General features: G+C 47.5%; 1 protein-coding gene across 2 annotated transcripts in view; it reads right to left on the bottom strand.

Annotated features, from left to right (window-relative positions):
- Positions 1-25,079, bottom strand: part of XXYLT1 (xyloside xylosyltransferase 1) — a 196,759-nt gene that overhangs the window by 136,695 nt on the left and 34,985 nt on the right. For both annotated transcript variants that reach the window (XM_063622236.1, XM_063622237.1), the window contains exon 2: positions 14,694-14,841. In XM_063622236.1, the coding sequence (XP_063478306.1) occupies positions 14,694-14,841 (148 nt within the window). The remainder of the gene's footprint in view (positions 1-14,693; positions 14,842-25,079) is intronic.

Raw genomic sequence — 25,079 nt, forward strand, 5'->3', positions numbered from 1 at the left:
ATGAGGGCAGGTGAGGAGCTACTCCGGGCAGACTGTGGGACGGCTCGCAGGTCTAAGGAGCGCCTGGGGTGCCAGGCCTGCAGGCCCCATGTTGTTGCTCCCTAATCAGCATACGGTGTGCAAAGCAGCCCCACACACAGCTGGTGGCACTGCAGATGGAGGCCACCAGGCCTGGGAGACTCAGCTACATCAGAGATGCCACATGTCTGGCTGGGCAGAGATGCCACATGTCTGGCTGGGCAGAGATGCCACATGTCTGGCTGGGCAGGAGGGCTCCAGGAAACAGCCAGCCCTGCCCTTCTTCAACAGAGGGTTCGGAGGTTCTCAGGCAACAGGAAAACAGTGCCTTCATTCTACCCACCTTGGAAAATGGGACCGACAGACAGGCCTTCTGTTATGCGCAAGACGTTCTACCTTGTACAAGAGGTGTACACTCTATGGAAAAAAGGTAGCCTTGCTCATATACCACATCCTTCTCAAAGCCTTCCCCAAATGCCTCAGCCAAAGGTGCCGCCTCCTTGGCACTCCACAGCTCTCTCTGTGCGGAGATCCCCTTGTATCAGTTACCTACTGCTGCATAACAAGTTAACCCAAAACTTAGCAGCTGCAAACAACAAATATTTATCTTACAGATAAATAAGCTGTAAGATAAATATGTTATTTATCTTACAGTTTCTGAGGCAATTCAGGCAAGCTTAGCCTCTGGCCCACAGGCTGCAATCAAAGTTGGCTAGGGCTCAACTATGTAAAGACTCAATTCCCCGCTCACTCGTGTGGCTGCTGGTGGGCCTCAGATCCTCCCTGGCTGTTGGCCAGAGACATCAGTTCCTCACCATGCAGGCCTCTCCACAGGGCAGCTCATATCATGGCAGCTGAATTCCTCCAGGCAAGGCTCAGAGAGAAAGACAGAAAGTGCCCAAGACAGATGGGGCAGGCTTTTATAACACAGTCCCAGAGTGACAGGCCATCACTTTTGCCAGATTCTATTCACTAGAAGCATGTCACTAAGTCCAGCCTACATCAAGGGACAGGGACCCACCAGGGCATGACTCCTAGGAGGCAGGGATCACCAGGGGCCGCGTTAGAGGCTGCCCACCACATCCCCCAACAGAGATGGTATTTGGATGACACCTATTTCTTTCTTTTTTGTATGACAGGTGTTTGTACATTTATGTAAATGTCCAATTCCCCAACTAGAAAGTGAAGTTGTGAGGGCAAACCCCACATCTGACTCACATCTGTTCCCCTCCCCTCCTGTGCCTAGCACAGCATCCAGTCTCGGTGGCAGCTCTATATCTGAGAGTGGCAGTCGGCCCACCTGCCCACCGCCCACACGCCTGCTGAAGAGGCCCAGGTGGCTGCGTGTGGCACCACATGGTCCCACCTGCTCTGGTCCTGGCTGACTGGACCAACCACAACAAAAAAATCAACAATGTATGACCTGCAGGCTGGCCTATGGGAAAACACCGAGAGATGACGCTCGTGACGGGAAAGTCACAACAAAGGCCATACAAGCTTCAGTTCTGCAGGAACAGAAAAGCACATTTTTAAAAGGCAGCTGTAGAGAGAAGAAAATAAAGAAGTGTAGACAGAAACAGTGATTCCATTTGAGAGAAAGAGAGAGAAGAAATCACCAAAAGATCAGTCCCAGAGCTGCCCCTAATAAACCTTTGTCACTGAGCTGAGTTGCACGAGTCCCACTTTCTCACGGGGGAGCGAGGTGAGGGAAAAGGAAGGGCAGAAAAAGAGAGCACGGCCAGAGTCCCCGGGAGGTCACTGGGCGAGGGCCACGACACCCAGCAGGGGGCTTGCAAGGGGAGTTCCTTGAGGTTAGCCCCCACATCAGCTCACAATCAGAAGCTCACTCCCATCCTAGGCACCGTGAATTCTCCAAATTTCACAGGTCTGTGATTAAGGACTATAATAGACAAACCTTATTATGTGATCAATGATGCTTTAAAAGAAAAAATACTGTACCTGACTCCCCCAACCCAAGACAGAAGGGAAGCCATCGCCCGCCTCCCCTGACGTGGCTCACTCGCCTCTCAGGGAGCAGGTATGTCCCAGAGTGTAAGACGCCAGTGGGGTGAGGACAGGAACCGGCTCACCCTGTTAAAAGCCAGTCCTCACCTAGGGCAAGAAGCCCATATGGAGGACAGACAGAGGAAGTGAAAAAGCCAAGGGTTAAGGCAAAGGAGACCTACACCAGGTCCCCGGAGACAAGCCGCTCTCAAACTGTCTTGTCATCGAGCACCACACCCGCTGGGACCCCACTCACTTGGTGGAGTCACTCAGCTGCTGCGCGCTCCTGTCCACACAGGGTGGGAATCCTCCTCACCCCCTCGGCCCCATCAAGGGCTTTCCGATTTTACAGAAACGTTCTGGCTCTTGCCATCTCAGCCACATCAGACCTGACTTAGGACCCTCCAGGACCTTTATAACCCCAGAGGTCGGTGTCAGGCAGCCCCACTGACGCTGCACACTCGGGTCCTTCTGACAGGCAGAGCCGGTGACAGGGCTCGGGCGAGGACTTCAAGCCAAAATGGAGAGCTCAGCAAGCCCAGGCAGTGGGAAAGCAGAGTGTGGGTCTGACCCAGAGAAAAAGGCTGCAGAGCAGGAGGGAGGAGGGGGAGCAGCAGGAACACTGACGGGGAAAACCCGCCAGGCAAGGGGAGTCCGGGCCCACACCCTGCAGCCCGCTCTCTCTGGAGGCCCAGCTATCGCCCGGAATATTCCAAAGGCTATCCAGAAGCCAGAGTAAGGGGGACAGAAAACACAGAAAAGCAGGCCTGAGACTCCATCCAAGGCGGTTGACCAGTGGGACCTGGCCATCAGCAACTACACACACGATTTGAGTACAGAAATAGTCTTCTCCAGCCAGGGACAGTGCACAAAGTTCGGGACAAAGGGAAGATGCTCAGCAAAGTCAGCCCCAGAGGCGGCTTGGCAAACACACTAAAGGGACAGACAGGGATCTAACACCATCTGGGCGGCAGCAGCTGCAGTCCAGGCTGAGGCCCCGGCCGCCCGGTGCACCCTGGCCCAGAATGCCTGCCCGCCCCTCCCCCAGCCTTCACCCCAAGCCTTCAAGGCTAACCTCTCCTCATCCTCCTCAAAGCTTCCTCTCTGTGTCCTGACAGAACTGACAGCACCTGGTCCCTTCTCCATGCAAACAACCCCCCACACCCCGCTGAAGTCAGGACAGGACAGGACGCTGCTCTGCTGACCTCTCGCCTCTTGCTCCCTGTGTGACACCCACTCACTTGGGGTCCCTCCACCAACCGGAAGGTGAGCTGAACACAGTGGGCAGGAGGACGGACTCCTCATGGGTGAGGCGAGGCCCAGAATAAAAGCTGGCTGACGTCCTGGCAAGAAGTAATAAGAGCCAGCTGATGCCTTTGACCGATAGCCAAGAATTTAAAAGAAGATCTTGACAAATTAAAAGACAGAATCTAATGAAGGGGACCAAAATGGGAAATATTACTGTTCAACCAATTTGGCAACAATTTTCATTAGCTTAGAAAGAGCTTCTGGCATTAAATTAGTAGAAAATGGTCTCTACCATGTTACTATTTTTAGCATTTTATGACAAATTTTCTCAGCTGTCCCTCTTCAGAATAAGAGAACTGAAATGCCTCAAATTTGCTCCATAGGAGCTGCCAGAAAACAGTTTTCACTGAAATCACTGGACACATGTTTATAACCTTTGTTCAGTATTTGTTCAGATGTTTTCACTCAGGCAAGTTCCTGAATGTCTGTTTTTTCCTTTGCTTTCTTCCACACAAGAACCCCTGCTCCTACCCCCAGCTGAACGCTGTCAAGGGCAGCATCCACCACAGCAGTAATCAGAGTTCTCCAGGCTTGGGGAACCATCAAGAAATGGCTATCCCACAAATTCAAGCTCCTGGTTGTGACTAACCCTAAGGAGTGTTCAGAGTCCACTGGATTCACCAGAAGCTGTGGGATTCCACCCCCACATGGTTCTCCAGTGGGGTTCAGAAAAAGGGCAAAGGCGGGCCAGGCATGGTAGCTCACGCCTGTAATCCCAGCACTCTGAGAGGCTGAAGCAGGTGGCTCACCTGAGGTGAGGAGTTCAAGACCAGCCTGGCCAACAGGGTGAAACCCCGTCTCTACTAAAAATACAAAAATTAGCCGGGCGTGGTGGCTCACGCCTGTAATCCCAGCTACTAGGGAGGCTGAGGCAGGAGAACCGCTTGAACCGGGAGGCAGAGGTTACAGTGAGCTGAGATAGCGCCACTGCCCTCCAGGCTGGGTGACAGAGCGAGACTCCGTCTCAAAAAAAAAAAAGAAAAAGGGCTAAGGCAGTGAGCCAGCTCTGGCAGATTGAGGTTACCCCTAAAATAAAGTAGTTCTAGATAACACCTAACAAAACGCTAATCATTTAATTCACTTGATGAATATTTATCGACTGCCTACTATGTGTCTGTATCACTCTAGAAACTGGGAACACAGCAGTGAATGAAACACACGGAACTTCCTGTCCCCATGGAGCTTACATTTGGGTGGGGCAGACAGATGATCAAAACAAACAAAAAAAAGCAAAATCCATTCCACAGGAGCAGACGATAAGAACCAGAAAGAGAAAGAAAGCAGAGAAGGGCCAGGGCCCTTCATCACAGAAGATGAGCACGATTTCACACCACACGGCCAGGGATGGCCTCATTGCACAAAGATCTGGAGGAGGAGAGGGGGCAAGCCACGGGAATGCCACTGGGAGAGTGGCCCAGGTGGAGGGAGCAGGAAGTGGGGGTGGCCATGGCAGGGTGAGTGACAGCACAGTGCAGGCTCAAGCCAGGGCTGTGGATCCGACGGGATCGGGATTGGATCCGACTGGATGGGATGGGAGGATCTGCCAGTAGGAAGAAGAGGGCCTTGCCCACAGGCTCACAGAAACATGGTAACAGAGTTAAATTCCGGTCAGCTGTGCCTGGTGTGGCCTTTTGGGGACACACAGAACAGGCTGGGTTCCAGTTTCCCAGGACAGCCCTTCAGAAAACAGTGAGTCCTCTGGGGCAGAGTCCCCAAGCCCCACTCGAACAGGTACAGGTCAGTGGCCTGGTAGGAACACAGCCACACAGCAGGAGGTGGGAGGCGGGCCAGTAAGCATCACTGCCTGGGCTCTGCCTCCTGTCAGATCAGCAGCGGCGTCAGATTCCCAAAGAAACACAAACCCTACTGTGAACTGCGCATGTGAGGGATCTAGGCTGCACGCTCCTTATGAGACTCTGACTAATGCCTGATGATCTGAGGTGGAACCGTTTCATCCCAAAACCACCCCGCAACCACCCCTCGGTCCATTGAAAAACTGTCTTCTGTGAAACCAGTCACTGGTGCCACAAAGGCTGAGGACTGCTGTTCTAAGGCGTTTAGGCCCAGATCCCTTGAGGGTTGGTGTCAAGAACCCTCGGTCACCCTCTGGGTTGAGATCCTCTGAAACCACTTGTTGGTGAGTGCCGCGAGGGCGCTGCACCCACGCTGTGCCGCCAGACACACACCTCCTCTTCAACAACTCTGTCCCCAGGGCCCCCACCACAATTCATGATCCAGGGAAAGTCTTCCCAATGCCTCTGGGTCCAAGGCAAACCCAAAGCTATTTCAAATCTGGAAGTACAACCAAGTAAGTGAATAATTAAAATGGCACACCCAACGACATGCTCTATTGGCAGGGGACAGGAAAGGCTGGCTGATATGAGGTAGCTTTGGCTGGAAGTTGAGGCTTTCCTGCCTGCACCCGCATCCCAACAGAGAGCTATACAAGTGTTATTTATTACCCTTATCTGAGGGCAGCATTTCTTTTCTTTTTTTTTTGAGACGGAGCTTAGCTCTTGTTGCCCAGGCTGGAGTGCAATGGCACAATCTTGGCTCACTGCAACCTCTGCCTCCTGGGTTCAAGTGATTCTCCTGCCTCAGTCTCCCGAGTAGCTGGGATTACAGGAATGCACCACCATGCCCAGCTAATTTTGTATTTTTAGTAGAAACGGGGTTTCTTCATGTTGGTCGGGCTAGTCTCAAACTCCCCACCTCAGATGATCTACCCGCCTCGGCCTCCCAAAGTGCTGGGATTACAGGTGTGAGCCACCACGCCTGGCGAGGGCAGCATTTCTTAAAGTGAGTGCTGTGGAAAACCCGCTCTCAGAATGTGAAAGGCATTCTGTGGTCAATCGTGTGTAAGTGATGATGGTTACAAAAAGCTAAATGTTTTTTACTGCAGTACTTATCACAGCTTTTGGTTTGCTGCTATGTACTTGACCCTCCAAGAGGAAAAGTACTAATACTATCTAACACTTACCAAGCATCTCTCAGTATCAGGCCCTGGGACTTTTCACACAGTATCTCAGCCAGTCCCCCCACAACCCCAGCGAGGCCTACTTGGTCACTATTCCCATTTTACAGACAAAGAATCTGCTCAGAGAAGGCAGGTTTTCACTGGAGATCTGTGTTAGGAGTCACGAGGGGTTTAGGCAATACCAGATGTTATTTTGGTTTCTGAAACCAAAACATTAGGAGCCATCACAGGTGGGAGATTGAAAAGCCACTCTGTTACCTGTGTCACTGGGTGGAACGCAGAACTCTCTGGTAAACCAGGTTAGAGAATGTGGCTTAGGCTCAAAGTCTGAGCAAGACCTTAGTCTCCTCCAGCCCGGTTTGCCTGAGGGGTAGAGAAGACAGCAGAAAGCAGTGCCCCTTCCCCTGCTCTGCAGAGGTTAGCCCTGTTACAGTTCACGTCTCCTGCCTCAGGGCTAAGAAGAAAATCCCGGAAAGAATGAAATCCCCCTCTGTGCATGGGGCCACGCTCACTAGTCAACAGGGTCCTGGAATCACATTCTATTCCACCCTCCTATGGGGCAGAATCAGGGAGGGAGGAGGCTCTCCCTCTTCCCTGCATCAGCCAACCAGGATACTAAAGGGCAGAGTGAGAACTCACTCCCAGGCCTGCTGACCCCACCCATGTCCACACTCAACCAGCCCCCACCCCCGTCAATCCTCAGACCACTTCTTTCTGAAGCAAGCAGGGGCCACAGAGCTAACTATGGGAACCAGCATGCACCGTCAGCCCCTTTCACAGTCAGGATCTCAGAGGCTGGAAAACCATCTACATATGGCAGCCACAATTATCGTCAGGGGGCCCTTGTGTCTGCTTTCTCCTGGTACTGAGGCTGATGGAGCAGGGGCAGAGAACACGCTGCCCTGGAATCTCCAATCCTTACCCACCGTACCCCAGGTTCCAGAACGCACGCACATCCCCCTGCAGGAACCCTCCCCTTAGAAACATGTCTGCCTCATGACGGCTAATTAAAATTGATTACTGAACAGCTTCCTGATTAGGTTTAAACTGAACAAAGTTATGAAGCTCTATAAACCAGCCTTAAAAGCCTCCTCTGTTTTATGAAACTGGTCTAAGAGAACAGTAGAGAATACTACAGACCTCCCATGGCAGTGAGTAAAAGTACAAAAAGTATAGAACAAAGAAATGAAAACTCAATACGGTTTTTACTACATTTGTCAAATTGTACTTAAGGAAAAAAGAAAAGATGGTATTTTAAAGGCTTTCTGCAAAAGGCCACACACACTTTGACCTCAGTGTTTCACGGCAGGCAGGCAGGCAGGAAGGGAAGAAGGAAGGAGGAAGGGAGGGAGGGAGGGAGGGAGGGAGGGAGGGAGCTGCTGGTCTAGAATTTCCCATGTGCGTTTTGCCCCAAGCCTGCAGGCATTCTGGCCCTGCCTCAGTTCTTTCTCATGCAGGCCTGTGAACCTAGGCTAAGAAGCATCCAGTGTCAACTACCTGAATCTTACACCAGCCTTTGCCACCCAGCAACACTGACCCAAAGTGTACCCAAGAATGTTCTTGAAAGAGTCCAACCATCTGCCTGCAGCCTCAAGACAGTAAGGCCCCCATGACAGACACTGAAATAAGGACTCTCAGGGGTGATAACACCCAGGAGGCCAGGAGAGCTGGATGGGGCCAGCCCAATTTGTTGCCAGCTGGCTTTGCTGTTCTTTTCTACAATGGCAAGCGTCACACTAGGCTTCAAGAGATGCGGGCAGAGGAGGCTCAGGCCCAAATCCTACCTTTTGAGGGATTTTATAACAGCTTGCATTTGTCTGGTCTTTTATCTACTCCCATGGATCTCCGCAGGAAACACGAGCAGGCTGGGGCTGATGGTAGCAATAATCACATGCTCAATGTTAGGGAGATTTTAGAAACCCTGATGCTGGGAGCCAGGGGGAAGCGGGTGGGGGGAGATATGAAGCATTTTTAGCAGCATTACTTTTTTTGTTGTTTGAGACGGAGTCTCACTCTATTACACTGTTGCCCCGGCTGGAGTACAGTGGTGCTATCTAGGCTCACTACAACCTCTGCCTCCCGGGTTCAAGCGATTCTCCCGCCTCAGCCTCCTAAGTAGCTGGGACTACAGGCGCCCACCACCACACCTGGCTAATTTTTTTGTATTTTTAGTAGAGATGGGGTTTCACCATGTTGGCCAGGCTGGTATTGAACTCCTGACCTCAGATGATCCGCCCACCTCGGCCTCCCAAAGTGCTGGGATTACAGGCGCGAGCCACCTCGTCCTGCCAGGCCCACACTCTTAACCAAGACACCATAGGGCCTCTTTTAAGTAACCTCCCAAGATCACAAAGCCTTGACCTTGGGAGTCACAGTGTTGCAATTTGCACCCAGCTCTGTCCGATCCTGAGCCTGGACTCCTACTCTCTCTGATACACCAATCCCCCTTTCAGCCTGCTCAGACCTGCCTGCCTCAGTGCTCCCTACACTGGACATCGAGAGACCATCAGATGCAGCCACGCACAGCCCCATGCAGTACAATGAATGGAGTCTATCGCATGGAATGCTGAAGCTGTCTGTCCTTCAAAGCCTCTGGGCTCCCACAGCCCATGGCCAGCGGCACTTGTCAGGAGGCAGACACTACCAGCAGGATGTGTGTGACGGGGTCCAAGCAAGGGACATGTGACCTTTGAAAAGTGACTATCCACATTCTTTAAGCATGGACCACATAGAGTGACTTCCTTCCAAAGAATATAGTATGGCAAGGGGGAAAAGAATAATTTACAGCAGAGAAACCTGACACACACGACTTCAGCCCAGTGATCAAGGTCAACAGCAACAGTGATAAACCATGTACCCTTGATAGGACGTGGTCTGTCACTGATATGATGTGAGGGAAACAGCTCTTCTCCTCCGCAGCATTCCTCCCATAACCTCCCCAAAACCCATCACCGCAGTCTAATGATGAGAAAAACATCAGATAAATCCTAATTGGGGAACACTCTACAAAACAGCTGACCGGTATTTCTCAAAACTGTCAAGGTCATCAAAAACAAGGCAAGTTGGAGAAAATTTCACAGCCACCTCCTCCAGGAAGCTTCCTCCTTCCTGCAAATGCCTGTGACCTGTCCTCTTCTGAAGGCCTCGACAGGAGAGTCTCCTGGGGGCCTCTGGCCAGCCTAGAGCCCTGCTGCTTGTCTGGAGGCCTGCCTGCCCTGCTCAGGGAGAACCCACCACGACCAGACAGCATGCACCGTACACAGCCCATACTGCTGAGCTGGAGCCAATAGCGCCTCAGGCCGTGGGACCCAGAAGGGGGAAGCTGGCAGTCCTGGAGGAGTTGGCCTTGGCTCCCTCCAGCTCTAGTGCGGCAAAAAACGTTTTCTTTTCCATTGCATAAGATGCTTCCAATGGCGACAAACCCAACACCACAGACAAATGGAAATAAAAGCCCCGTGGATGTGGGTGAAGAGCAGAGAGTGCCTGTGTCTGTGGAGGGCACACAGGCAGGCAAGCATGAGCAGCGAGACCAGCCGCATGTGAACCCCCAACAAGCAGGGAAGAGAAAAACAAGCTCTGGCCAAAATCAGAGCCAGCATGTCCCGCCTGGCAGGGCCCCTTCGTTCTTCCTGAGGCCCTTGCTCAGATGTGGTTCTGGGCACTGCTGTTCCAAGGGGGCGATCAGGGCAAAACTCATGGGTTTGACCAGCCCAACCCTATCCCAGCCAGGTCCCCTCTGCGGAGCTGCGACGTGGGGCCCAGAAGACGGGCAAGGACGCCAAGTCCTGTAAGTTTCACAGGGCTGGGCATGTGTAAGAGGCTGGGTGTCCAGGTCTGGACATCAGAATGGGCATAAGCTCCAGACTGAGAACTCCAAGGGGGAGGGAGGACAGAGATTGCTGGAGAACGCAGAGAAGCAGCCTAACCTCTCAGCTCCTCCCTTTCCTTTCCTGTCCAGCGGGGACAGCCACGGTCTCGAAGCTCTTAAGTGGCTGCCTGAGGTGGCCCACGTGAGAGGTCAGACACTAACAGGCTTAGAACTGTACAGACACTAGTAGGCTTGAAACTGTACAGAACCTCACCTGTGTGAGTCAACAACCCTGGGAGGCTGGGGGTTGACACACCCTGGCCTTACCAGGGTCACCTCTGGCCCAGTAATGCTACCCTTGGGAGCTATCATAGGAAAGAATCCTAATTAGAGAAAATAATCTGTATGCATGTGGATATCCATCATATAATTTACAATATTAGAAAAAATAGAAAGCATCTAGCTAGCTGAGAACAGGGAAATGAGAAAGTGAACTGAGGTTCATCTACTCAATAAAACCATTGGAAAAATTTTCAAAGACTATATAATTACACAGAAAATGGGGATGTGAGCCATTAACTGAAAAAATCATGACATAGCTTCATTTGTACGATTTCTTTCATGCTGAGGGGTTGAAATGAAGATTCAATTTCAAATCTTCATCTATAAAAAAAGACTCAGAATGATTTGATATACAGGGTAACTCCTACTTTGCCTAAATGTTTAAAAAGCTACATGTTGGGAATATAAAGAAGATAAAGAAGATAAAGAATCAATAATGATGGCCGGGTGCAGTGGCTCACGCCTATAATCCTAGCACTTTGGGAGGCCAAAGTGGGCAAATCACTTGAGGTCAGGAGTTCGAAACCAGCCTGGCCAATATGGTGAAACCCCATCTCTATTAAAAATACAAAAAAAAAAAAAAAAATTAGCCAGGCATCATGGCAGGTGCCTGTAATCTCATCTACTTGGGAGGCTGAGGCAGAAGAATTGCTTGAACCCGGAAAGCGGAGATTGCAGTGAGCCGAGATCGTGCCACTGCACTCCAGCCTGGGCAACAGACCGAGACTCTGTCTCAAAAAAAAAAGAAAAAAAAAAGTAAGCACATTTTAAAAGTAGTTAGGTACAGAAGGATGACCCTCATGCTACAGAAGGGAAAGCGGCAGGAGAGGTTTAGACACAGATAAAGAATCTGGATTTCTGGGGCAAACACTAGACAGGACCTCCAGGAGGAGCTCAGAGGAGCACAGACTTTTCTGACCCAGCCCTCCTGGGTGAGACCAAGGGCTCAGGCTCCACCCATACTCCATTCTCACTTTCCTGGAGAAAATTGAATGCTATGAAAGAAACAGAACAGCCAACCTAACAAGAATGCAGCAATTATGCTACAACAAAGCCACCAACCAAAGCACAAAACAACACTCATTTCTATGATTAAAAAACAACGAATGCAAAAAAGGCAGCAGTTAAGAATCATGACAAACTCAAGACGAACAGCACGAATGATGTCTGAAAACAGAGTGTCCTTCCAAAAACTGCAGGAATTCCAAATGATCTCAGTAGGAACTCCCCAGCGCTGCCAAGTGTGCCAGGCCAGACTTCCTGGCAGGACACGCCCCAGACGCCACAGGAAACTCAAGGATCGCTGATTTTATTTTATGACTATCAAATTTTAGTAACTCCTAATAACTCTTTTCTTAGGAAAAGGCTTTGGGGCACATGTAAAAATGAATTGCTGCCAGGCGCAGTGGCTCACGCCTGTAATTCCAGCACTTTGGGAGGCCGAGGCGGACGGATCATCCGAGGTCGGGAGTTTGAGACCAGCCTGACCAACATGGAGAAGCTCCGTCTCTATTAAAAATACAAAATTAGCCAGGCGTGGTGGCACATGCCTGTAATCCAAGCTACTCGAGAGGCTGAGGCAGGAGACTCGCTTGAACTCAGGAGGCAGAGGTTGCAGTGAGCCGAGATTGCTAAACCATTTCACTCCAACCTGGGCAACAAGAGCAAAACTTTGCCTCAAAATAAAAAAAGAATTGCTGGAAGCACATTATCACTCCCCTAAAGAACCCCAGAAAAGACTGTGTGTTTGGGTCAGCTGGAGGCACATCTAAAATAACTCTTTCCCCTCCTCCTGATGCATGCCCCTCGGAGGGCGGGGCCCACACCTGGAGGGACACCGATGATGCGTCCATTTACTGCATCGACTGCAAAGCTCTAGCCAAAGCCTTTTCTCTGCAGACATCACTGCCCCCCTGAGCTATGCCAGGCTCTTGGGCAGAGCTAAGTCAGAGAGGGCCGGAGCACCTTCCTGGCATAATTCTCACCGTCTCCCAGAGCAGCCTAGGAGCTCCCTAACTCTTGTCATCAGTGCCTGCACAATTCATTGCCTGGCTGTCCTATTGCTGGAGGCAGAAGAATTTTCTCTTCCCTGACAAACCACGAGGAGCTGTATTTCACCTCCCGCTGGGTACTCCAAAGCATAACCCAGCCCAGAGTTGAGCATGCAATGGGCAGGAACCTAACAGCTGACAGAAGGAAAGAGGCAGGAGGGAGGGAGGTGAAGGGAGGGCAGGCATGCCTCCCCCTGGCTCCCTAGAACTACAGAAACCCCTAGTGGGGATTCCTACAAGCCCCGGGCTCTTCAGAATGCAAGCTGAAACAGCTCACTCCTGCAGCCCCTCACTTTACAGGTGGGGAAACTGGTGAGACCAAGAGAGACAAAGTGGCTCAGCCCTACGCACATAAGCGGCTAATGGCGGAGCTGTGAGCAACACCTCCACCTATCTGCCCTCTAGAATCTAGAACAGAACCACGTCCTTCTCAAGTCTGAGCCACCCACAGCTCCTGTACTGGGCTGTACAGAGAGGTCACATATATGGCACCTGATGGGGTAGAAGTAACTATTTGGAGAAGCAGGTTCCAACCCTGGCTCTGCCACTTAAAAGGCTGTATAACCCTGGGCAGGTCTCGCAACTCCTCAGCTTCACCTGTAAGCCCACAGGATGGGTAGAAGGGTTGGTGAGCTGACGGAGCTGCACCTGGGTCACTGCAAAGGCTCACCAATGCTAGCTCTTCACCCCCTAGGCCCTGTCGGTGAGCTCGTCGCCTCTCTTCTTCAGATTCCTGCCCAATGGAGCCCCCTGAGCCCTTGCCTCACAACAAAGAGGACACTCAGAGGCCTCCAGGGTGCTGGACCTTGCCTGCAAAGTCCCAGCCAGAATGGATGGGCTTGCTTTTCCCTGTGGCAGGACAACCTCCCAACAGGAACCAAGCTTCGACTCTCAACTCCTGAGTCTCTGGTTCACCAAGCACCTTCTTTTTCACTTCTGGTCTGCTGGGCTGGAGGAGCAGGCCTCCACCATATGGCCCACTGTCCCCTGGGCCACCAGGACCTGCCTGGTCTGGAAACTGGTGGAAAACTCAACGAGCCACAGTTCAGATAACTGCTACCGCAAGGCCCCAAACACCCCTTCTCACCATTAAGAGGCTCAGGACATGGCTCACCATGGCCAGAAACTGGTTGATATGGTTTGGCTGTGTTACCACCCAAATCTCATTTTGAATTGTCGTTCCTATAATCCCCACATGTGTTGGGGGGGACCTGGTGGGAGGTGATTTAATCATGGGGAGCAGTTATCCTCATGCTGTTCTCATGCTAGTGAGTGAGTTCTCTGAGATCCTGCGGTTTTAGAAGGGGCTTTTCCCCTTTTGCTCGGCACTTCTCCTTGCTGCCGCTATGTGAAGAAGGACATGTTTGCTTCCCCTTCCGTGACTGTAAGTTTCCTGAGGCCTCCTCAGCCATGCTGAACTGTGAGTCTATTAAACCTCTTTCCTTTATAAATCACCCAGTCTCAGGTATGTCTTTATGAACAGCGTGAGAACAGATTAATACACTGGTCAATATCCAGGGCTCCAGAACCCATCAAGGATCACTGTAGGGAGATCCTAGAAACCAGAGGCACTCCAGGAGTTAGACCCTCCAAGGCTTCCAGTCCAAGCATGACCAGACCTGCCAGAAATTCCACACAAGCTGGACCTATCACACACTGGATGATGCACTCTCCTTCCTGGAGACAGACGCCCAGAAAATCCTTCTAATTGCACATCAGAGTTTCTTCAGAAGTTCTACATGGTCATAATTTGCACCTCTCACATCTAGATTTGCTATTTTAAAATCAGGTAAGTACAGATTCAAACTAGAAAGAACAAGATCATAAATTTGGATGGAGGATCATCTAATCCAACCTACCATTTTCCAGATGAGCAAACAAAGTATAGGGGTTGAGCAGTGGGGAAGGAAGGGGGCGAGTGCAAGGGGCAGAGTCCAGGCCAGAGCCCAGAGACCCCCCGTGTCCTCATAAATGGACCCCGGGAGCTATGCAACCAAGGCCCTGCCCTTGATTCTTGGTGTAGGAAGCTCGGTGGTACAAAGGGCTTGGTTTGGCTCCCTCGTCCACTCTCTCATGTTCAGTGGAGCTCTTCTCTCTGATACAGGGCCTGGGCAGTGTTGGAACCAGGGAAATGGATGCAAAAGTCAGACACCCAGGGGCTGTTGCTCCTGGAAGCCCAGGTTACCTTTGGGCATGATCTGATGCATGGCAACTGAGAGGAAGAAGATGGAGTCACTGTAGTAGGTTCCCGAGCCAGCACTGAAGTGCTTCTGCATGGCCTCCACGACGGGGAAGAGCTTATCTGTCAGCACAGCAACGTCATGGAAGATGACCTGCAGCAGGTGCAAAAAAAATCAAGGCTCAGCAAACCAGTTCTCACCGTAAGCTTGACACCCAACACACACCTGGGATCACAGAGGCAGAGGCAGACGGTGCCTCTCCAGGGTCCACAAGCAGGGGATGGGGCTAGGGGTAGCAACGGAGAGTTAAGGAAATGAGAAAAACCAGAAGTCAGAATTGAGGCCGCACTAAGGAGATGGGGACACTGTGTGAGGGGTGGTATGCAGGCACGCATGTACGGGCTGTGCAGTGGAAGAGAAGTGGGAGGACAGGAAATGGAAACAGCCCCTAGTCTGCTTCCTGCTTTTGAACATGAAGCTGGCCCCCCCCGAAGGTAGCTCTGTGCCCAGCAACTGGAACCATGTGAGAGTGTGTGATCCTCATCACGTTGCATGGCTAACACTGCTCCAGGCATCGCCACCTCCTGGTGGCCACTGTATCTGTTCCATAGGCCAGTCCAATGCTCCAGCTCTACCTCCCTCATCCAACAGTGTGAACAAGGAGAGGGTCTGGCCACTGCAAAATGGAACCCGGAAACTGCTCACTGCTGCAGTAAATTCACCGTCAACCAGCATTTCTTGAGTATCGCTGACACTTTGGAGGCACTGTGAGAAGTACAAGGAATAACCAGGTATACTTTCCTCAAAGCACTTAGAAGTCTAGAGGTATAATCAGCTACAGCAGAGCTTTGCAATTTATGAAACACTCTCACATACCCACACTGATCCCCATGACAACCTAGGGCTTCTGTGAGGCAGACATCACTATTATAGCCTCCAAATTACAAATAAGGACGCAGACACTCAGACAGGTTACACTTGCAGCAAGTCACACAGGTAATAAACGCAGAGTCAGAACTGGACCCTGGCCTCCAGATTCTCAGCCCCACACTCTTTCCACCATAAACGCATCCTCATTCCTTAACAGCAACCAACAAAGGATGAAGACGTCAGCTCAACCCGCGATTAGAGCAGACAAGAGTACTAACGGGACGCTGAGTTGGGTTTCCTTGTCTAACTCTATTCCAGAAGATGAGAAGTATGGCCCATACGCAGCCCCAGCTTCACACTTGATACCAGATGACCATGTACTCATCCCACAGGTCTTGCAAGTTTTCCTGTTGCTCCATGTGCCCCCACAGGATCTAGATCCTTCTACGACACACAGGAGGCACTCTGGTACGTGACAGGACAAGTCTGCCACACTTCATCCTAGCTGCTCAATCACCACCTCATCGACTCCGAAGAGCCCACCTGAACAGGTGCCAGCAGCAAAAGGCAAAGCCACATGAACCCCTGACTGCCCTGTTTACACTGTCACTTGCCCTGCCAGCAGAATAGACAGTGGCGAGTGGTGCCCTTGAAGCTCTCCAATAGGCAGGCTCCACTCCACCACTCACCTTTCCCCTTTCCCTCCACCTGCCCTTCCAGTCTCATGGTGTTGCCTGCACTACCTGCACTTCCAGAGCCATTGGTGGCCGCGGCCCTGTAAGCCACTGTCTGCTCTTCCTTACTGTTGGTTCTGCTTTTGGCCTATATTTCACTTTTCTTTTTTTTTTTTTTGAGATGGAGTCTCACTCTGTCCCCAGGCTGAAGTGCAGTGGTGCAGTCTCGGCTCACTGCAACCACCTCCTGGGTTCAAGTGATTCTCCTGCCTCAGTCTCCCGAGTATCTGGGACTACAGACGCCTGCCACCACCCCCAGCTAATTTTTTGTCTTTTTAGTAGAGAAGGGGTTTCACTGTGTTAGCCAGGATGGTCTCGATCTCCTGACCTTGTGATGTGCCTGCCTCGGCCTCCTAAAGTGCTGGGATTACAGGCATGATCCACCACACCTGGCCTATTTCTCTTATTTCTTATATATGTATCTCTTTCTTTTTTTTGAGACAGAGTTTCACTCTTGTTGCCCAGGCTGGAGTGCAGTGGCACAATCTCGGCTCACTGCAACCTCTGCTTCCCAGGTTCAAGTGTTTCTCCTGCCTCAGCCTCCCAAGTAGCTGGGATTACAGGGGCCCACCACCATGCCTGGCTAATTCTTCTATTTTTAGTAGAGACAGGGGTTTCACCATGATGGCTAGGCTGGTCTCGAACTCCTGACCTCAGGTGATCCACCCACCTCAGCCTCCCAAAGTGTTGGGATTACAGGCATGAGCCACCACCCGGCCTGTATCTCTTACATAGCTTATTTCTCTTATATTTCTTTTTAACCTATATCTCTCTTAGTTCACCTTTCCTTTTATTCTTGAGTCTCTTTTAATTTCTAAAACACTATTAAATTTAGAAAACCTTTGTTACTTTTTTTATTTTTAATTTTTGTGGATACAGAGTATGTGTATATATTTATGGAGTATATGAGATATTTCCATACAAGCATACAATGCATAATAATGATATCAAGGTAAGAGGTATCCATCACCTCAAGCATTTATCCTTTGTGTTACAAACAATCCCATTATTTTAGTTATTTGAAAATGTATAATTAAACTATGTTTTACTGTAGTCATCCTATTGTGATAGCAAATACTAGGTCTTACTCATTCTTTGCAAATATTTTTTGTATCCATTAACCATCTCCTCCTCCCCCAACTCACTCCACTACTTTTCCCAGCCTCTGATAACCATCATTCTAATCTCTTCTCTCCATGAGTTTAACTGTTTTAATTTCTACCTCCCACAAATAAGAACATGCAAAGTTTGTCTTTCTGTGCCTGGCTTATGCCACTTAACAAAATGATCTCTGCTTCCATCACTGTTGTTGCAGATGACAGGATCTCATTCTTATTGATGGCTGAATAGTACTCCATTTTGTATATGTACTGTCTTATCTTTCCGTTCATCAGCTGATGGAACCTTAGGCTGCTTCCAAATCCCAGCTATTGTGAATAGTGCTGCAGTAAACGTGGGGGTGCAGATATGTCTTCAATATACTTAATTCCTTTCTTTTGGGTATATATCTACCAGTGGGATTGTGGGATCATATGCTAGCTCTATTTTCAGTTCTGTTCTCCATAGTGATTGTACTAACTTACTTTCCCACCAACGGTATATGAAGGTTCCCTTTTCTCTGCATCCTCACCAGCATTTGTTACTGCCTGTCTTTTGGAGAAAAACCATTTGAACTGGAGTGAGATGCTATCTCATTGTAGGTTTGATTTCCATTTTTCTGATGATCAATGATATTGAGCACCTTTTCATATACCTGTTTGCCATTTGTATGTCTTCTTTGGAGAAACATCTATTCAGATATTTTGCCCAATTTTTAATTAGATTATTAAATTTTTTTCCTACAGAGTTGTCTGAGCCCCTTATATAATCTGGTTATTAATCCCTTGTCACAGTTTACAAACATTTTCTCCCATTCTCTGGGCTCTCTCTTCACTTTGCTGATCGTTTCCTTCACTGTGCAGCTTTTCAACTGGATGTGATCCCATTTGTCCATTTGTACTTCGACTGCCTATGCCTGTGGCGTATTACGCAAGAAATCTTTGCGAAGTCCAACGACCTGGAGAGTTTCCCCCAATGTTTTCTTCTGGTAGTTTCATAATTTGTGGTCTAGATTTAAGTCTTTAATCCACTTTGATTTTTTTATACGGCAAGAGAGAGAGGTCTAGATGCATTCTTCTGCATAAGGTTATCCAGTTTTCCCAGCTCCATTTATCAAAGAGATTGCCCCTTCTCCAGTGTATGTTCTTGGAACCATTGTCAAATATGAGTTCATTGTAGATGTATGGATTTATTCCTCGGTTCTCTATCCTGTTGCATTGGTCTATGTGTCTGTTTTTATGCCAGAACCATGCTGTTTTGGTTACTATAACTCTGTAGTATAACTTGAAGTCACGTAATGTAATTCCTCCACTTTTATTCTTTCTGCTCAAGATAGCTTTGGCTATTCTGGGTCTTTTGTGGTTCCATATAAATTTTAGGATTTTTTTCCTATTTCTGTGAAGAATGTCATTGGTATTTTGATTGGGATTGCACTGAATCTGTAGATTGCTTTGGGTAGTATGGACAGTTTAACAATACTGGTTCTTCTAATCCATGAATATGGCATATCTTTCCATTTCTTGGTGTCCTCTTCAGTTTCTTGCATCAGTGTTTTATTGTTTTCATCCTAGAGAGCTTTCACTTGTTTGGTTAATTCCTAGGTATTTTATTTGTAGCAATTATAAATGGAATTACTTTCTTGATTTCTTTTTCAGATTGTTCGCTGTTGGCATATAGAAATGCTAATGATTTTTGTACGTTGAATTTGTATCCTGCAACTTTACTAAATGTATTGATTAGTTCTGAGAGTTTTTTGGTGGAGTCTTTAGGTTTTTCCAAATATGAGGTCATATCATCTGCAAACAAGGATAATTTGACTTCTTCCTTTCCCATTTGGATACCCTTTATGTCGTTCTCTTGTCTGATTGCTCTAGCTAGGATTTCCAGTACTATGTTGCTATTCAACATAGTGGGCATCCTTGTTATTTCAGATCTTAGAGGAAAGGCTTTCAGTTTTTCCCTATTCAGCATGATATTTGCTGTGAGTCTGTTGCATATGGCTTTTATTATATTGAGGTATGTTCCCTCTATACTCAGTTTTTTGAGGATTTTTATCATGAAGGGATGTTGAATTTTATCAAATGCTTTTTCAGCATCAACTGAAATGATCATATGGTTTTTGCCCTTCATTTAGTTGATATGATGTATCACACTGATTGGTTTGTGTATGTTGAACCATTCTTATACCCCTGGGATAAATTCCACTTGGTCATGATGAAAGATATATTTTTTTAAAGTACTGCTGACTTTGGTTTGTTAGCATTTTGTTGAGAATTTTTGCATCAGTGTTCATCAGGGATACCAGCCTGTAGTTTTCTTTTACTGATGTGTCTGTCTGGTTTTTGGTATCAGGATAATTCTGGCCTCATAAAATGAGTTTGGAAGTATCCCCTCCTCCTCTATTTTTCAGAATAGTTTGAGTAGGGTTGGTATTAATTCTTCTTTAAATGGTAGAACTTAGCGGTGAAGCCATTGCATCCTTGGCTTTTCTTTGCTAGGAGACTTTTTATTATGGCTTTGATCTCATTACTTGTTATTGGTCTGTTCAGGTTTTGGATTTCTTCACGATTCTTAGTAGGTTGTAGTGTCTAGAAACTTATCCATTTCTTCTAGGTTTTCCAATTTATTGGTATATAGTTGTTCACAGTAGCCACTAATGATCCTTTGAATTTGTGCAGTATCTATTGTAATATCTCCTTTTTCATCTCTGATTTTATCTATTTGGGTCTTCTCTCTTTTTTTCTTAGTCTGGCTAAAGATTTGTCAATTTTATTTATCTTTTCAAAATACCAAAAAAACTTTTCATTTCATTGATCTTTTGTATTGTTTACTGTTTCAATTTCATGTATTTCTGCTCTAATTTTTATTATTTCTTTTCTTCTACTAACTTTGGGTTTGGTTTGCTGTTGCTTTTCTAGTTCTAAGACGCATCATTAAGTGGTTTATTTGAACTTTTTCTTCTTTTTTGATGCAGGCATTTATAGCCATAAACTTCTCTTAGTGTTGTTTTGCTGTATTTCATAGGTTTTGGTATGTTGTGTTTCTATTATCATTTGTTTCAAGAAATTTTTCAATTTCTTTCTTAATCTCTTCATTGACCCACTGGTCATTCAGAGGCATATTGTTCAGTCTCCATGTGTTTGTATAGTTTCCAAAATTCCTGTTATTAATTTCTAGTTTTATTCCATTGTAGTCAGAGAAGATACTTGATATTATTTCAGTTTTTTGGAATGTTTTAAGACTTGTTTTGCAACCTAGCATATGGTCTATCCTTGAGAATGATCCATGTGCTGAGCAGAAGAATGTGTATTCTGCAACTACGGAATGAAATGTTCTGTAAGTATCTATTAGGTCCATTTCGTCTATGGTGCAGATTAAGTCTGATGTTTCTTTGTTGATTTTGTCTGGATGATCTGTCCAATGCGGAAAGTGGGGTGTTGAGGTCTCCAGCTATCATTGTATTGGGGTCTATCTCCATCTTTCACTCTGATAATATTTGCTTTATATATCTGAGTGCACTACTGTTGGATGCATATATAACCATTATATCCTTATGCTGAATTGACCCCTTTATCATTATACAATAACCTTCTTTGTCTCTTTTTATATTTTTTTCTTGAAATCGATTTATCTGATACAAGTATAGCTACTTCTGCTCCTTTTTGGTTTCCGTTGGCATGAAATATCTTTTGCCATACCTTTATTTTCAGTCTATGTGTGTTTTTATAAATGAAGTGTGTTTCCTGTAGGCAATAGATCATTGGGTCTTAAAAAAAAATCCATTCATTCACTCTTTGTCTTTTGATTGGAGAGTTTAGTCCATTTACACTCAATGTTATTATTAAGTAAGGACTTACTCCTGCCATTTTGTTATTTGTTTTCTAGTTGTTTTCTGGTCTTCTCTTTTAGTAAAGGTGATTTTCTCTGGTGCTATGTTTTATTTTCATGCTTTTTACTTTTTCATATCCATTGTGTTTTTAGACTTGAGGTTGCCACGAGATTTGCAAATAATATTTTATAACACATTATTTTAAACTGATGATAAATTAACACTGATTACATAAACAAACATACTAAAAAACAAGCAAAAAGAAAACTAATAAAAACTAAACTTTAACTTCATCTCCCCACTTTTTAACTTTTTGTTGTTTCTATTTACATTTTGCTGTACTGTCTGTCTTGAAAAGTTATTATTTTTTATTGGTTTATCTTTTCATCTTTGTACTTAAGATATGAGAAGTATACACATTGCAATTATAGTGTTTTAACAGTCCGTGTTTTTCTCTGCACTTACTATTACCAGTGAACTTTCACCTGCAGATGATTTCTTACTGCTATTACCATCCTTTTATTTCAGATTGAAGAAATCCCTTTAGCATTTCTTTTTTTTTTGGAGACAGAGTTTCGCTCTGTTGCCCAGCATGGAGTGCAGTGGTGCGATCTCGGGTCACTGCAAGCTCCGCCTCCCGGGTTCACGCCATTCTCCTGCCTCAGCCTCCCGAGTGGCTGGGACTACAGACGCCCGCCACTACGCCTGGCTAATTTTTTTTTTTAGTGGAGATGGGGTTTCACCATGTTAGCCAGGATGGTCTCGATCTCCTGACCTTGTGATCCACCCGCCTCGGCCTCCCAAAGTGCTGGGATTACAGGCGTGAGCCACCGCGTCTGGCCAGCATTTCTTGTACGATAGGTCTGGTATTGATGAAATCCATCAAGCTTTTGTTTTTCTGGGTAAGTCTTTATTTCTCCTTCATGTTTGAAGGATTTTTTTCTTTTTTTTTTTTGAGATGGAGTCTCACTCTGTTGCCCAGGCTGGAGTGCAGTGGCACAATCTCAGCTCACTACAACCTCTGCCTCCCAGATTAAAGCGATTGTCCTGCCTCAGCCTCCCAAGTAGCTGGGATTACAGGCGTCTGCCACCATGCCTGGCTAATTTTTGTATTTTTAGTAAAGACGGGGTTTCACCGTCTTGGCCAGGCTGGTCTTGAACTCCTGACCTCAAGTGATCCACCCGCCTCAGCCTCCCAAAGTTCTGGGATTACAGGTATGAGCCACCGCACCCAGCCTGAAGGATATTTTTGCCATATATGCTATTTAAGTTTTTTCCCTTCGACACTTTAAGAATGTCATGCCACTCTCTCCTGGCCTGTAAGGTTTTCACCAAAGTCTGCTGTCGGATGTATTGGAGCTCTATTTTATGTTATTTCTTTATCTTGCTACTTTTAGGATCCTTTCTTTATTCTTGACTTTTGAGAGTTTGATATTAAATACCTTGAGGTAGACGTCTTTTGGTTAAATCTGCTTGGTGTTGTATAACCTTCCTGTACTTGAATATTTGTATCTTTCTCTAGGTTGGGGAAGTTCTCTGTTATTATCCCTTTAAATAAACTTTCTATTGCTGTCTCTCTCTCTACCTCCTCTTTAAAGCCAGTAACTCTTAGATTTGCCCCATTGAGGCTATTTTCCAGATCTCATAGGCATGCTTCATTCTTTTTTACTCTTTCTTTTGTCCCCTCTGACTGTTCTTTCTTTCTCGCTTGCTTGCTTGCTTGCTTGCTTTTCTTGCTTTCTTGCTTTCTTTTTTTGAGACAGGGTCTGGCTCTGTCATCCAGGCTGGAGTGCAGTGGGGCAATCTTGCCTCACTGCAACCTCTGCCTCCCAGGCTCAAGCCATCCTCCCAGCTCTAACTGTGTATTTTCACATAGCCTCTTAAAGTTTCCTATTTCATTTTTCTACTTGATTAATTCTACTATTAGGAGATTCTGATGCATTCTTCAGTATGTCAATTGCATTTTTCAGCTCCAGAATTTCTGCTTGATTGTTTTTAATTATTTCAATTTGTTTGTTAAATTTATCTGATAGGATTCTGAATTCCTTCTCTGTGCTATCTTGAATTTCTTTTAGTTTCCTCAAAACAACTATTTTGAATTCTCTGTTTGAAAGATCACATATCTCTGCTTCTCCAAGACTGGCCCCTGGTGCCTTAATTTAGTTCACTTGGTGAGGTCCTATTTTCCTGGATGGTCTTGATGCTAGTGGATGTTTGTAGGTGCCTGGCCATTGAAGAGTTAGGTATTTATTGTAGTCTTTGCAGTCTGGGTTTGTTTGTACTCATCCTTCTTGGGAAGGCTTTCCAGGTATTCAAAGGACATGGGTGTTGTGATCTAAATTTTTGGTCACTGCAGCTGTATCTGCATTAGAGGGCATACCAAGCCCAGCAAAGCTGTGGTTCTTGCAGATTTGTAGATGCACCACCTTGATGGTCTTAGATCACATCTGGAAGAATTCTCTGAATTAACAGGCAGAGACTCTTGTTCTCTTCCCTGACTAACTCCTAGATGAATGCAATCTCCCTCTCTCTTTCTCTCTCTGGCTGAGCTGCCTGGAGCTTGAGGAGGGGTGACACCCCTGTCACTATCACCACTGGGACTGCACTTGGTCAGATTTGAAGCCAGCATAGCACTGAGTTTTGCCCCAGGCCTGCTATAACCACTAGCTGACTACTATCTATGTTCACTCAAGGCCCTAGGGCCCTACAATTAGCAGGTGGCAAAGACTGCCAGGCTTGTGTCCTTCCATCAAGGGCAGTGAGTTCTCTTGGGCCCCAGGCAGGTCCAGAGATGCTATCTGTGAGCCAGGGCCTGCAATCGGAAGCCCTAGAAATCTACCTGGTGCTCTATTCTACTGGGGCTAAGCTGGCAACAAAACCACAAGATAAAGTCCTTCCCACTCTTCCCTCTTCTTTCTCCAGGCAGAGGACTCTCTCCCTGTGTCCACTACCACCACAGGCCCGTGGGGAGTACTGCCAGGGCGCCACCAATGTTCACTTAATGCCCAAGGACTCTTTAGTCAGCTTGTGGTGAATCCTGCCAGTCCTGGGACTCTCTTCAGGGCAGTGAGCTCCCCTCTGGCCCGGGATAGGTCCAGAAATGCTATCCCAGAGCCAAGGCCTGGAACTGGGGACCCCAAGGGCCGAGTTGGTGCTCTCCCTATGTCTGAGCTGGTATCTAAGCTGCGAGACACAGTCCCCTTTATTCTTCCCTCTCCTTTACTCAAGCAGAAGGAGTCTCTCCTCGTAGCCACCACGGCTGTGAATGTGCTGGATCCCATCTGAAGCCAGCAAGTCTCAGAGTCTCACCCAAGGCCCATGGTATGTACTACCTGGTTACCACTGCTGATTATTCAGGGCCCAGGGGCTCTTTCGTCAGCAGGTGACGTTTCCTGCCATTACTGGGTCCTTCCCTTCAAGGCAGTAGGTTCCCTTCTGGCCCAGCGTGTCTAGAAATGTCATCTAAGATCTAGGGCATGGAATGGGGGCCTCGTGACTCTGCTTGGTGCCTTATCCTACCGTGACTGAGCTGATACCCAAGTTGCAAAACAAAGTCCTCTTTACTCTCCTGTCTTCTAACAGAAGGAGGGGGTCTCTTTTGGAGCTGTGAGCTGCGCTGTCTGGGTTTAGGGGATGGGGGATACAAGCGCTCCCTTAGCCACCCTGGCTGGTGTCTCATTAGGTCATGTAACCCCCAAGTCCACTGGCTCTGAGCCTAGCACAGCACTAGGACTTGCCTGGGTGTTGCAGTCCTTGTGGCCTGGTTTATTTAGAACCCCAGAACACTTTAACCTATGGTGACAAGGCTTGCTGGAACTCAAGTTCTGACTGCTGAGATGGGTGATTCTCCTCTGTCTAGG

This window comes from Symphalangus syndactylus, chromosome 17 (genome assembly GCF_028878055.3).
Source record: "Symphalangus syndactylus isolate Jambi chromosome 17, NHGRI_mSymSyn1-v2.1_pri, whole genome shotgun sequence".
Classification (NCBI taxonomy): Eukaryota; Metazoa; Chordata; class Mammalia; order Primates; family Hylobatidae; genus Symphalangus; species Symphalangus syndactylus.